This window comes from Acanthochromis polyacanthus, chromosome 4 (genome assembly GCF_021347895.1).
Source record: "Acanthochromis polyacanthus isolate Apoly-LR-REF ecotype Palm Island chromosome 4, KAUST_Apoly_ChrSc, whole genome shotgun sequence".
In the NCBI taxonomy this organism is placed as follows: Eukaryota; Metazoa; Chordata; class Actinopteri; family Pomacentridae; genus Acanthochromis; species Acanthochromis polyacanthus.
In genome coordinates, this window is record NC_067116.1 from 39,889,039 (window position 1) to 39,901,093 (window position 12,055).

A 12,055-nucleotide genomic window follows, 5' to 3' on the forward strand; every position below is an offset into this window, starting at 1 on the left:
TGCACTGCTGGCTTGCTGGCTCAGAGTGTGAGTATGTGTGTGTGTGTGTGTGTGTGTGTGTGTGTGTGTGTGTGTGTGTGTGTGTGTGTGTGTGTGTGTGTGTGTGTGTGTGTGTGTGTGTGTGTGTGTGAGTAACACACAGACAGTAACAAGAACAGCGGTCCAGACAAGACACACGTAGGGACTTTCCCTTACACATTCATTTTCAGAATAGTTTTCCTCTTTCAAAACTTCTTTTCTTCTGAGGAAAATTGGTATTTTAGAGTTCTATTTCAATTATTTGGGACAAAATAATATATATATATATATATATGACAGTATTATTTTAATAGCAATATGTTTTGATATCATGAATTCCAAAGTTTGAGCTACAAAGTCAAACTCCCTTTCATCCTATTGGGTCAAATGTTTCACAGGTTGTGATAGATTTTGATAAAACTGTGGTTAACATACATTTAGTTGTCAGAAGTGAACAACCAGCATCTCAATAGTGAATTCACTAAATCAATGTGTTTTTTCCCCCCATATGAAGATACATAATTGGGAAACCATTCGTAATTATTTCCACTAGCCTTGTTTATTTAAAACACAGATTTCTGTCTCTCTTCAGCACTCCAGACTCATGAAACATGCAAACATTTTAGAGTTAATCAGAGCAGAGGTGGAAAGATAACAGGTTTATCAGCAGGTGACAACCAGTAGGAGAAAACTGACTATGGCCCGACCAGAAGCAATGTGCTTCAAAGCATTGGAGATGCAGCACTGCTATGTTTTCATCCCACTGGAAACAAACGGGAAAAAACAGTCTTGTTAATTCATGTTCAAGTACTGAAAATAGACTAATTGCAGCCATAGGTTACTGGTTAACTGATTGTTAAACATGAGTGAACTAACACTGCGACCCATTAGTACAGAGCATTTCTTTTTAAGCTTTTTTTTGGTCCCTCTTTCTCCTACCTGATGTGCCCTGCTTGCTTCATTACTCCATGCGCCCTCCCTGCCTGTCTCCAGGATTACGGGGCTGTGTTGGCCAAGGAATGCAGGCCGCAGTAATTCCCTGTTAATTTGCTAACCTGTTCAACAGTGCAGACACAACGCTCTGTAATCCCCTCAACCTTCACAGCCACAAACACTACCTCCTATAGTAACGGTGAATGTGGTTCAATCGGGGTGCACACCTACATTCATTCTGATTTTGCCTTAATGCTTGAGGATCACAAAGTGCAAACTGGCAAACCAGGAACAGGTGCTGTATTAACACTCTGCAGCAAAATGGCAAGAGCCCCATAATTATGACTTTCACCTTGTCTGCTACACAACCATAAAACATTTATCACAGAAAATCTGTAGATTGATGTTGAATCTAGGCCAGCATGGCTACAGATTACTGTATCTGCGTATGGAAATGCAAACACATGTACATCTTGAGGCCTGTCCCACAGACATTCACCAAATGAGTCATAGTGTTCTCCACATTTACTACTCTCTCCCATTACAACAAACAAGTAAAGGAGCAAAACACATGTGGAGATCTGGCTGTTTAACTGCATTACTAATCAGAAGGTTCAATATAAAAGACTTCATTGTCATTTGTGCAGTAAAACATTCTGTTTCACTATGCATTCCTATTCTGCCTTCCATCAATTCACTACCACCGCAGAGAATTATTAAAATAACAACAACTGTAGCTATAAAAACACAAATATTAACACAAATGATGAAAGGGTTAGGAAAAGTTAGGAACATTGCAAAACATTACAAATAAGAGGTAATACGATATATATATATATATATATATATATATATATGCATAAAGAAAGTGGCAGCCATGTAAAATAAAGTGCAAATATGCATGAACTACACATGCAATGCATTAGTATCGACTTTTACATTGCTTTTACATTGTAAAAATCACAAAGCATCTTGGCAAACCAAGCATACTGATGAGCAAAAAAAAAAAGGCAGGAGGGAGCTTAACTCGACATTCCCAGAAATATGAACACACAACAGCAATGGCAAATTAACCTTATTCTAAAACTGGGGAATCAGAAGACAAGTGATAAAAGATTAAAGGAAGAGATGGATGGATTTAAGTCACATTGATAACACAGACACAGGGCAGTGGGTAGAGCCTGTGGTCACAAAATAATTTAGTGTTGTGGGCTGTTCAATAAATATCTTTGTCTGCAGACCACGGGGCGAAGCATGGTGCAGATAAATCACATTTCACACCAGGCTCCAGCTTGGGTCAGTCGCAAGTAAACCATGGGTGGCACAATCGCTGGCCTTTGTCAGTTTGCATCCGCGGTGCCATACATACACACACGCAAATAGATACACACACGCATGCTAGCTATCTGCTGTTTGCACTGGGAAAATATATGCAACCATCCACATGCCCACACCGCAGGGGTAGCACTGCGTCGTGTGCCACAACAATAGCACCTACGCTTCCTCAAGAATGGGAACACTGTGGATCTGCTACGGACTAAGGTCAAACTGCACCACTGCCCCAACTTAACTATGATACACTGAACTAATTTCCACATTTTGTTTCATTTCTTAATCCACTGCTGATGCAAATTTGCTGCATCACATTACAAGCTTTCATCCCACAAACATAGAGCAGGTTCTTCATCGTGAGGGTGATAACTGAACACCTCAGTCATCCCATCAAGGTAAGCGATACACCTTCCTGTCTATGGAGAACCACTTGTGCGTTGAATGCGTTGGAGGCTGCACTGGCTGCAAATGTAAAAGTTCAGTACAGTGCAGTGTCCAGCCTTTACGCACATTCATCATTAGCAGGAAAAAGAGCAGATATGTTTGAAAACAAGGAAGGAAAAGAAAATCATGGTGCACAAAGTGTGTGAGTATTAGACAGCGAGAGAGAGACAACAGAGAGGGAGGGAGGAATGTCAAACACCAACAACATTCCTATGCTTCTCCTTGCACTGCCTGCAGCAGTTTCACATTGTCTTTTCTTCCTTTGTGTAACTTCACTGTTCACAAGTCACCTATAGTCCATGAACAAAAAAACATGAGAAAGAAAAGCATGGCTGCATGTATCAACTTTGGACTGAGCACATGAGACTACATCAATTTCACTGCTTTGGCGCTCATGTGTAGAGGCAAAAAAAAATGCTACAGGTTGTTTCAGATATCTCTGAGCAACCACTGAAACAAATATAGGGAAATAAAGCGTATTACAAAATCATCCCCAAGGCTTCAGGAAAAAGGTCAAAAAACTCAGACACACTCATAATTGCATTTGCATATAATGTGCTGACAAATGACTAAAAGGCTTGACCCTTGAAGAGAACACCCTGGCCAAAAGTCAGAAATGCTTGAACTAAGGAAAATTGCAAATTCTATACGTAACCATGAATGAAATGAGAATTAACGTAAATGTAGAGATAAATGATTCCCAGAACATTATGCAAACAAACTGCATCTTATCTTAACTTGAGATATTTAACCAAATTTACATATGTTTGTATTTGCAATGTTGCTTTATTATAATTTCACACTAAAAAAAGAACATATTTTATAACTTACAGGGGAACAAAGCAATACACAGACTGTCAGCATCTGTTTCCACTGTGCTGTACTTTTCAATACTTTAGCAGATTTAGTTGTGTTTCAAGGATAAGCTCTTTGTAAACAGCAGTAAATGAGAAAAAAACATGGCTTTAAACTACTGGGAAGCGCCCTGAGTGAAAGAAAATGACCTAAATTAGCAGGTAACATGTTAGACATTAAATGTACTATCTGCTGGCCTCCATTACAGTGCACTCTGAGATACTTCAAGTGCTTTTATTCCATGCAAGGCAACATTTCACTCCTTCTAATTCCTTGACCACTGTGAGTTGACTCAGTGCCTAATCACATACCATAGGACCTGCTAATGGGCCCCAGTAAGTGGACACTAATTTGAGCCTAAATTTATGGCATGTTAAAGAGACACAGAAATGAATAGAGGGTGTTAAATTTGAGTCAATAATGTAAATTCCAATCAAATTTCTGAGAATCTCTCAGTCTTTACACCTATTCTGTCCTTTCTTGGCATTTAACCCAAAAGTCAGTGCTGGGTTTTAAGAGGAGGGGGGAGAAAAGCAAGTTAAGTCCTAAAACTCTACCCAAGTACAGTGATTTTGGTGGAGTTTTATCACCTCCATCACTGGCACCGGTTCTCTTAATCCAAACAGAGCAGTCAAAACAAGGTTAAGTGTCCATTTTGAATTCTTTCTCGAGCGCTGACTGTTCAACATCTGGGCAGCTGTGCGACTCTGCTCATTAGTAGGCCGTAGTATAGAGATTAATCAGACCAGAACCCTCAGAATTTGGCACAGGGAGACGTTAGCTTCAGCTTCGTGGAGGTGTGCAAACAATTATGTACTTTAAAGCGAAATTAACACACAATGAAGGGCTTTAAATCTGCTGTAGCATAATCAAAGTGAGGGTAATTGACGTATGTTCCGACTAAAACCACTACAACACACGATAAAAAAATAGCAACTCTCCATGTAAGCGCACCAGTAGTAAAAGTGTTTGCTTTCTCTAAAGCAGCCTTAAAAAAACAAAGTTAGCTCAGTAGCTAGCTAAGCGCAAGTGTAAGAGATGCTAAGTCTTGCCCCGCAGATGCAGAGGCAACAAAACGTGATCATGACAAGTTATGAATTATTACCAAAACGACGCACTGTAACAAATACATTAAAAACTTACCCAGAGAGAGCTGGATGAAGCAGAAGACCAAGACTAGTGATATTCCCGAGGAGAAACCGGGGATCTGCTCCATATTTTCTGTAAAATCCACATAAGGTCGCCAGCCCAATAGTTGAGCTGTCTCCCCTCAACGGCTGGTTCTCACAGAAGAGCAAAAAGAAAAAAGTCTCGTTGGAGTGGATGCACAGGGGTAAAAAAAATAGTCATAGAGCCGGAATTATAACATTTCAGTAATTTTTTACATGAGTTTCGCTAGTTGTGATGCTAAAACTATGTAAAAGTCCTCTTAAAATTCGCCTGAATAAGACGCACACGGCGCTGAAAAAGTCTTCACGTCTCTTCGCTCCACAGTCACTGAAGTCACCGCTAGCGAAAGACACATATCCTTCCGCTGCAGTCAGACAGGATCTATACTTCGGTTAAAAAAAGATGGTACAACGGCACAAAACTACACTTCTCTCTTATTTAGACATCTTCATCGTCGATTTGTGAGATTGGAATTCCTTTGTATATACCTTTTTCCGGGTTCAACATAAAGGAGTAGAAGTTGAAGTTTTTGTTCTCTGTCGCCGCCGCGGAGGAATTTTTTTCTCATTTTTCTACTTCTCGGAGTCTGGTATGACTCAAAATTAACCCGTTCAATGTTTTTTTTTTCTTTTTTTCTGCACGCTTTTTCCCGGTATGGCTCTTAACACCCACTCCTTATCGACTTTTATTTTCGTTACCGTAGCAGTGAAAGCAACAATGTGTGCCAGGGTTCAGGTCCTCCACGTTAGAGCTGCGCTTTTCAGGTAACTTTGGCAGACAAATCTCGCCTTTAAACGCGCAATAGTGGTAGATTTAAATAGGTGGTAAATAATGACTACCACTGCTCTACCGCAACCACCCGTGGATCTGAATGTCTAAATGACTAGACATGTCCTATTTAACACTCATATATCATCATTTAAAAATGATGTGGCATTGAATAAAAAATATATATCCCAGACAGGCCACATCAAGGTGAGTTTCTCCTGTGTGAGCTCTTTAATCAGTGTTGATGGAGACTCTTGTCAGGTTAGTTACTAATTTCTCAGGTGCATTATGAGTGTGCAGGTGCACAAATGTTTCTTTTGTAATACATTTTCAACGTGTGATGGAAATTTTTCACGAGATGACATTAAAAGTGTGGCAAAAGTGTACAAATACACTTTTCAGGTCATTTGTATGTCTAAATTACGAAATATTGGCATGTTTTTTCTTATGTTGAACACCCATATAACATTATTTTGGCAGCATGGTGTATCATAAAATTGAAGAAAACATTCCAGACAAGCCGACAGACCTACATCAGTGTGAGTTTTTCTTCCACCAGACCTTTAGTCAGTGCAGATGCAGGCTCTTTGAGGTTAGTTACTAACTTCTCTGGTACAAAATGATTGCATTGGCAATTTTAATAGATCACAAATGTTTATTTCTTAGTATATTTTCAATGTGATGGATAATTTCCTCATGAGACACCATCAAAAGTGTGACAAAAGTGTACAACTGTATTTTTCAGGGAATTTTTATGTCTAAATTACTAAACAGTGGCATGATTTTTTTCTTGTTGAACACCTATATAATTATGGCAATATGATGTGTAACAAAAATAAAGAAAATACCCCAGACGTGCCATTAGAGCAACATGAAGTTGGGATTTTTCTTCCACCAGCCACTTTAATCAGTGTTGATACAAGCCGTTTCAGGTTAGGTACTGATTTGTCAGGTGCATAATGAGTGCATTTGCAGAAAAAATTATCAAAAATGTCTATTTTGTAAGAAATTTTCAACATATGATGGAGGCTTTCCACATGCAACACCATCAAAAGTGTGATAGAAGTGTGCAGAAGCCCTTTTCAGGTAATTTGGGCCGCGACTTTTTGACTTTAAAGCCATAGTAGCGGTAGAATAAAGTCATAGCAATGATTTGGAGAAAATTGGAAAGTAATTTATCTCAAATGTCTTTTTTTCTTGAATTTTCAACGTGTGACGAAGCATTGCCACATGAGATATTATCGAAAAAGTGGTCATCACACAAGAATGACTCTAGGTTAAAAATGTGGGTAAACAATGACTTTTGGCGTACTCCAATACCACTTTTAAATCTGTACGTCTAATTTGTTAAATTTTGGCATGTTTTTTCTTTGTTGTGCCCTCATATAACATCAAGCTGGTGGTCTGGTGAGTCATGAAATTAAGGAAAAGATCTCTGACAGGCTAAGAGGTCAACTGTTTAGGTGACTTTCTCTTCCACCAGCTTTTAAGTCAGAGTTGTTGCAGACTGTTGCTGGTTAGTCATCACTTTTTAAAATGCAAATTAGGGGTGAGAGACATGTGGAGACAGCTCAGTGGTTTAGATGTGATAGATAATACAATTTGATGCAATCTTACAGTCTTGCTTCAGTTTAGTATGTATTTTTAAAAAGTAATGGAGCATCAGCAAATGAGATACCATCAAAAATGACAAAAGACGGCATGAATGTGCAAAGCCTTTGACGCAAAAGTTTTAATCCTGTGTCAGACCTGTTGCACAACATTTATCCTAAACTATAGCCTGCATTGTTTCAAATTTCGATTTCGACTTAAAATCGATTCAGCCCCTGTGCTGGTACATTATGACTGTACTAACACATGCTAAAACTTGCATTAATAAACTATTGGTTATATGCAAGGCAATTAATATCAAATGGGGAAAAATGCTTGCTTGTATTACTTAAAAGTCTAATGTAAAATGACCATGCATTAACAGAATATGAATGATTCAGCAAAATGTATTCAATATTAAAAAATATGACTAATTAAGGACTTGTGAAATAAAGAAAAACATCCCTGTAGCTTTCAAAGTGTGTTTTTCCACATGTTTTAAATAATTTTGCTAGCATTACAGCTGAAACATTTCATTCATTTATCAGTTGCATAACAAAATTTCATCCTAGTTATCATACAGGTTCATTTTCATATATTTTAAAGTTGGCAAAAATGAAATACGTCCTTGTTACTTCCTAGAAGAAAAACATTTGAGAAACACTTAGTCCTTTTAAAACTCGCATTGTTGCTTTATTTTTCTGCAGAGCAGTAACACTCAGGCACCAGAGGACCACCACACTTCACACCGGCCTTTACTCACTTCCCCACACTCACGCCACCTTTATAAACCGTTAAATCCCAAACTAATTATCCCTTATCAGGCCGAGGGATCCAGGTGTAAATCGCAGGCTCATCACAATAACAAGGCCATCTCATCCCAGTGATTTGTTTGTCTTTACACCCCATTAGAGAAACATTGCGGAGCCTCCTGCTGCTGTGACCGGCCCTTTGTCCTCTATTCAACCCTGCTGAAAGGCCTGGAACCAGAGGAGAGCAAATTGATCTCCTCAGGGGTCCGTACTGACAATGCTTTTGTTGCTGTGGCCAATGTCAAGCTCTTGCTCTCCATGCGTGATTGGATGTCAGGTGCTGGCACGACAACAGACGCTGCTCAGGCATTTGGTCAGATGCTGTTGTTGTTGGTAAACGTTTTCTCGTGTTTGTTTGCTTGTTTGCTCTCCGGCTTTCCATTGACAGATGTGTCACTTGTAAATTTTAGTTCTGAGGCCTGTGATTTCAAGTCACAACTTCTTCTCTTACACACTTTGCTAAAACATCCTATTTCACGGTGCAGCCAGTCGTCCTGTGAGCCAATAGTAATGTTATATAAATCAGATCAGAGGTTCACTTTGTCTGCAGCGCTGTTTTCCTAATGATGTCACTCCAGATGTGGATTTGTGTAGTTTGGGGAAAAAGATGGGGTGAGAAAGGGTGTGGCTCTGCCTCGCAAGCAGAAAACGGAGATTAGTTCCTCCTTGACTTTGCGCTGATGAAAGACTACCAGCACAGAAGTCTGACAAAAAACGAATCATTAGAAAACAAAGCAGTGGGAAAGGTCAACACCTCCAATGCTTTAAGTCTCTTTGAGCCAACTTTGCATTAAATTAGCCAAAAAAAAAAATCTGATCTTCTGTTTGAGCTTCATCATGTTTAGAAAGCAGATCAGATAATTACAGTTTGTTAGTGCTGAATACATTTACAAACCACAGTAGAAATCCATTTTATTGTCCAGAAACAACAAGACTGTTGGAACGAAAGAAAAACAAACGGGTGTGTCTTCGGCTTCGTTGCAGCTCATTTTGGATCAACTCCATGAGTATCAGTGTGGTTTTTTTTTCTTGTTCTGGTATTTCAGGTATACCGCAGAGCAGTAATAAAACTGGGCCTGGATTGGAGCCATCAGCTGGTGCCATGCTGGTGAGAGAGACGCTTTCATCGATGTTGGGGCTCTTCACACTGATTTGGAGCCCATCAGTCAGTTTGACTCCAGCTGTCATCTGGTAGATTTATGGTGCACAACATGGGGGCAGATAGTAATGACTGATTACTGTAGGAGGAGTATGTGTGAGTGTGTGTGTGTTCTTGTGCACTGCCTTTAACCATAAAATCTTCCCCTTAGCGTGCCAGCCATGGGAAACCAAATCAGTGGCTGTTATTCAAGAAGAACATCGCCCTGCCTTTACGTTTTTTCAGGTGTCAGTATGAAGTGTGTATATGATGCCTTTCTATAATTAGAACCAGCAGAGGGCCGAGACACTTTTCATTACCCGGCTGTGGCAGCTGATTTGTGAGCATCAACAGTTGTACATACCTAAGGTGGCTCTTGTTCATTAGCGCTGTGTGCTCCGGAGATATTTTACACTTCTAATTACACTCAGCATTTTGAAAACAACACTGTTAACCTTTAGTGCAGCTATGCACGCCCGACCGAGATCAGTTTTAGTTAACACGAGCGTTGAGTAACGGGTGTTTTTATGCAGGCTTTATGCTTTAGGTGTGAAGTTTTGATGCCCCCCGTGCCCTCGTCGAGGCTCTTGCACATGTTGTGATGGAAGCATCGTCTGTCTAATGTCATTTTTACTCTGTAAGCAGATCTGATGGACAGGAAACTAAAGTGGGTATATTTAGGGTTGATTATCACCTCTTCTTTTCACAGTGGCCCATTCTGACGGCTGTGAAAGAAGCAGCCTGCAGACTGCTTCACATTCGTCTTGTGCATAGTGTGTTTCAGTCGGATTGTGCATATACTGATTTAAATTAAGACGTTGAGGTGGAAGATGATGTTTTCCTCTGTGACCATGATCAGACCTCAGAGTTTGGCCACTAGTCAGGTCAACAAGATGAGCAGCCACATGGCATCTAATTTACGGAGATGCAGATTTGATACAAGCATTTCCAAGTATTGAATCACTGTAACTTATTTTCCTGTGTGAACCTGAGGTTATACCAGCCAAATGTCAACATTGGGGCTGATAATAAGTTCAAAAAGCTCATAAATCAGCACTTAATCAGTGTAATCATTTACTTGCTTAGACAAGGGATAATCTCCAAAGAAAGTAAATATACCTGCGCAGGTCTTTTGCTGGCCTCTGTTTTATTGTAAAATATTGAGATAGGCACCATGAGCAGCCATAAACAAAAATCTCACAGTGTTATCTTTGCTTGTAATCACTCAAAACTGGTTTACTTTGACTACATAGTCCACTGAAATAAAGCTGAGATTGTCATCTGAGCTTGTAATTGCTTGATTAATTGTCAAGCTGTTGAATCACTAAACAAACCCACACTGTAAAAAAATACTTTAAAAAACAGTTTACCACTGCAATATAAAAAAGAAATGTGCCGTTGTTTTCCAGATTTTCTCTATTTTGTTAAAAACAATCTGTAAAATCACAGAGAAAAAAAATCTTAATTTTTATCATAACCATAAAAACAGACCAAAACTATAAATGATGTCCATATCAAGAATCTGTCATTTTACAAATGGAAATTTCTGTTTTTATGCAGTTTAACTGTAAAATCATGCTTTTTTTTTTTTACTGTACTTTAATCTGCAAAAATATTATTTAACGGGTATTTGATGTTTTTTCAACACAAAATTATTTTACATTATTTTATTGTATTGTATTTATTATTATTATTATTATTATTATTAGGGACAATAGCTGGTAAAATCACAAGAAAGGGAATTAATTTACACATTGACTGTAAAAAAATAAATCATAACTGAAAAAATAGGCTACATCTAAAATCTGTATTTTTAAAAACAGTAATTCATTCTTGTACTATGGGAGACCATAAAATTAAACAGTTTTACCATTTTTATTATTATTATTATTATTTTACAGACATTTGCATTTATTTACACAGTGTTTAACAGTAGTAGTATTTATTTGTTTTTAATGTATTTTTTCTTGCACCTTTTCTGCCAGTTTTTCACCAATTTTACAGCCCTTTTTATACAAACTACAGTAATCTTCAATCTTAAATTGGATTATTTTCCTGAAAAAAGCTGTAAAAGCTGTGAAGCCTTAAGTACAGGAAAATGTATGTAAACAGAAGGCAGGAATCACATCACTTTGTGTGTCTAAACACACAAAATCACTGGGATGAGACGTATTTTCACAGCTTTTGATCATCACAGTATTTACCTGTTTGTAATGTTTTTTTTTCTGGCACCCTTGCTGCCAGATCATCACAGATTTTGTTTCACAGATTTTTTTTACAGTGCACATTGCAGAGCCAACGGCGTCATGTTCCAGACAACATGCAAAAGTAAAGTTATCTCCAGTTTTCATTAGAGGCTGATACCCTGTGGCGTTGGACACCAACTACAGTACATGTTACACTAATGCAGCGTTTGGCAGCCATCAGCTTCCTCAAGGAAAGCAAGGATTTTGTGAGTATGTTTGTGTGAGAAATCGAGATAGTGCGTGTGAGCAATCATGTGCGTCATGGCGTTCCACAGTGGTCAGAGGTGGAGAGTCAGCGAGTGCGAAGGCACGATGTGACCGAAGTGTGATGTGGGCAGAAACCTCGATTGGGGGGTCCCTGATCAGGAGGAGAGGGGTGCTGGCAGGGAGGTGAGGAAAACAGGTGATGAAGGAAAGGTGTGAGGTGGAGGGAGGCGTGTATGCGCATGTGAACACATCCTGTAAGTTGACCTGGGCTCTGGCAGGGCCAGGTGGACAGGAATGTGCTGTTGTGTGTGGATGGGATCCTCCCTTGAGCGCCCCAGCATGCCCACCATCACCCCACACTAGCAGGCTATTTATACTGCACTGTGGGAAAATAACGGCCCCGGCAGTGTCATCTGGGTCCTGCAAGGTTTATATTCCCCACCCACGCGCACACATGCATAACACCACCCTGCTTCCCAACTCCTTTAGTCACAAACAACTCACGGATGAGCTGCAGCGTGTGGCCTGACTGGCATATTAGC

General features: G+C 39.4%; 1 protein-coding gene across 2 annotated transcripts in view; it reads right to left on the reverse strand.

Moving 5' to 3' along the window:
- Nucleotides 1-5,100, reverse strand: part of notch2 (notch receptor 2) — a 46,611-nt gene extending 41,511 nt beyond the window's left edge. The window contains exon 1 of one of the 2 annotated variants that reach the window (XM_022205004.2): nt 4,726-5,094. In XM_022205004.2, the coding sequence (XP_022060696.1) occupies nt 4,726-4,798 (73 nt within the window). In that variant the 5' untranslated portion in view covers nt 4,799-5,094. Of the gene's footprint in view, nt 1-4,725 lie in introns of both variants that reach the window. The other variant, XM_051947063.1, reaches the window with a different exon arrangement.
- Nucleotides 5,101-12,055: the final 6,955 nt, after the last annotated feature.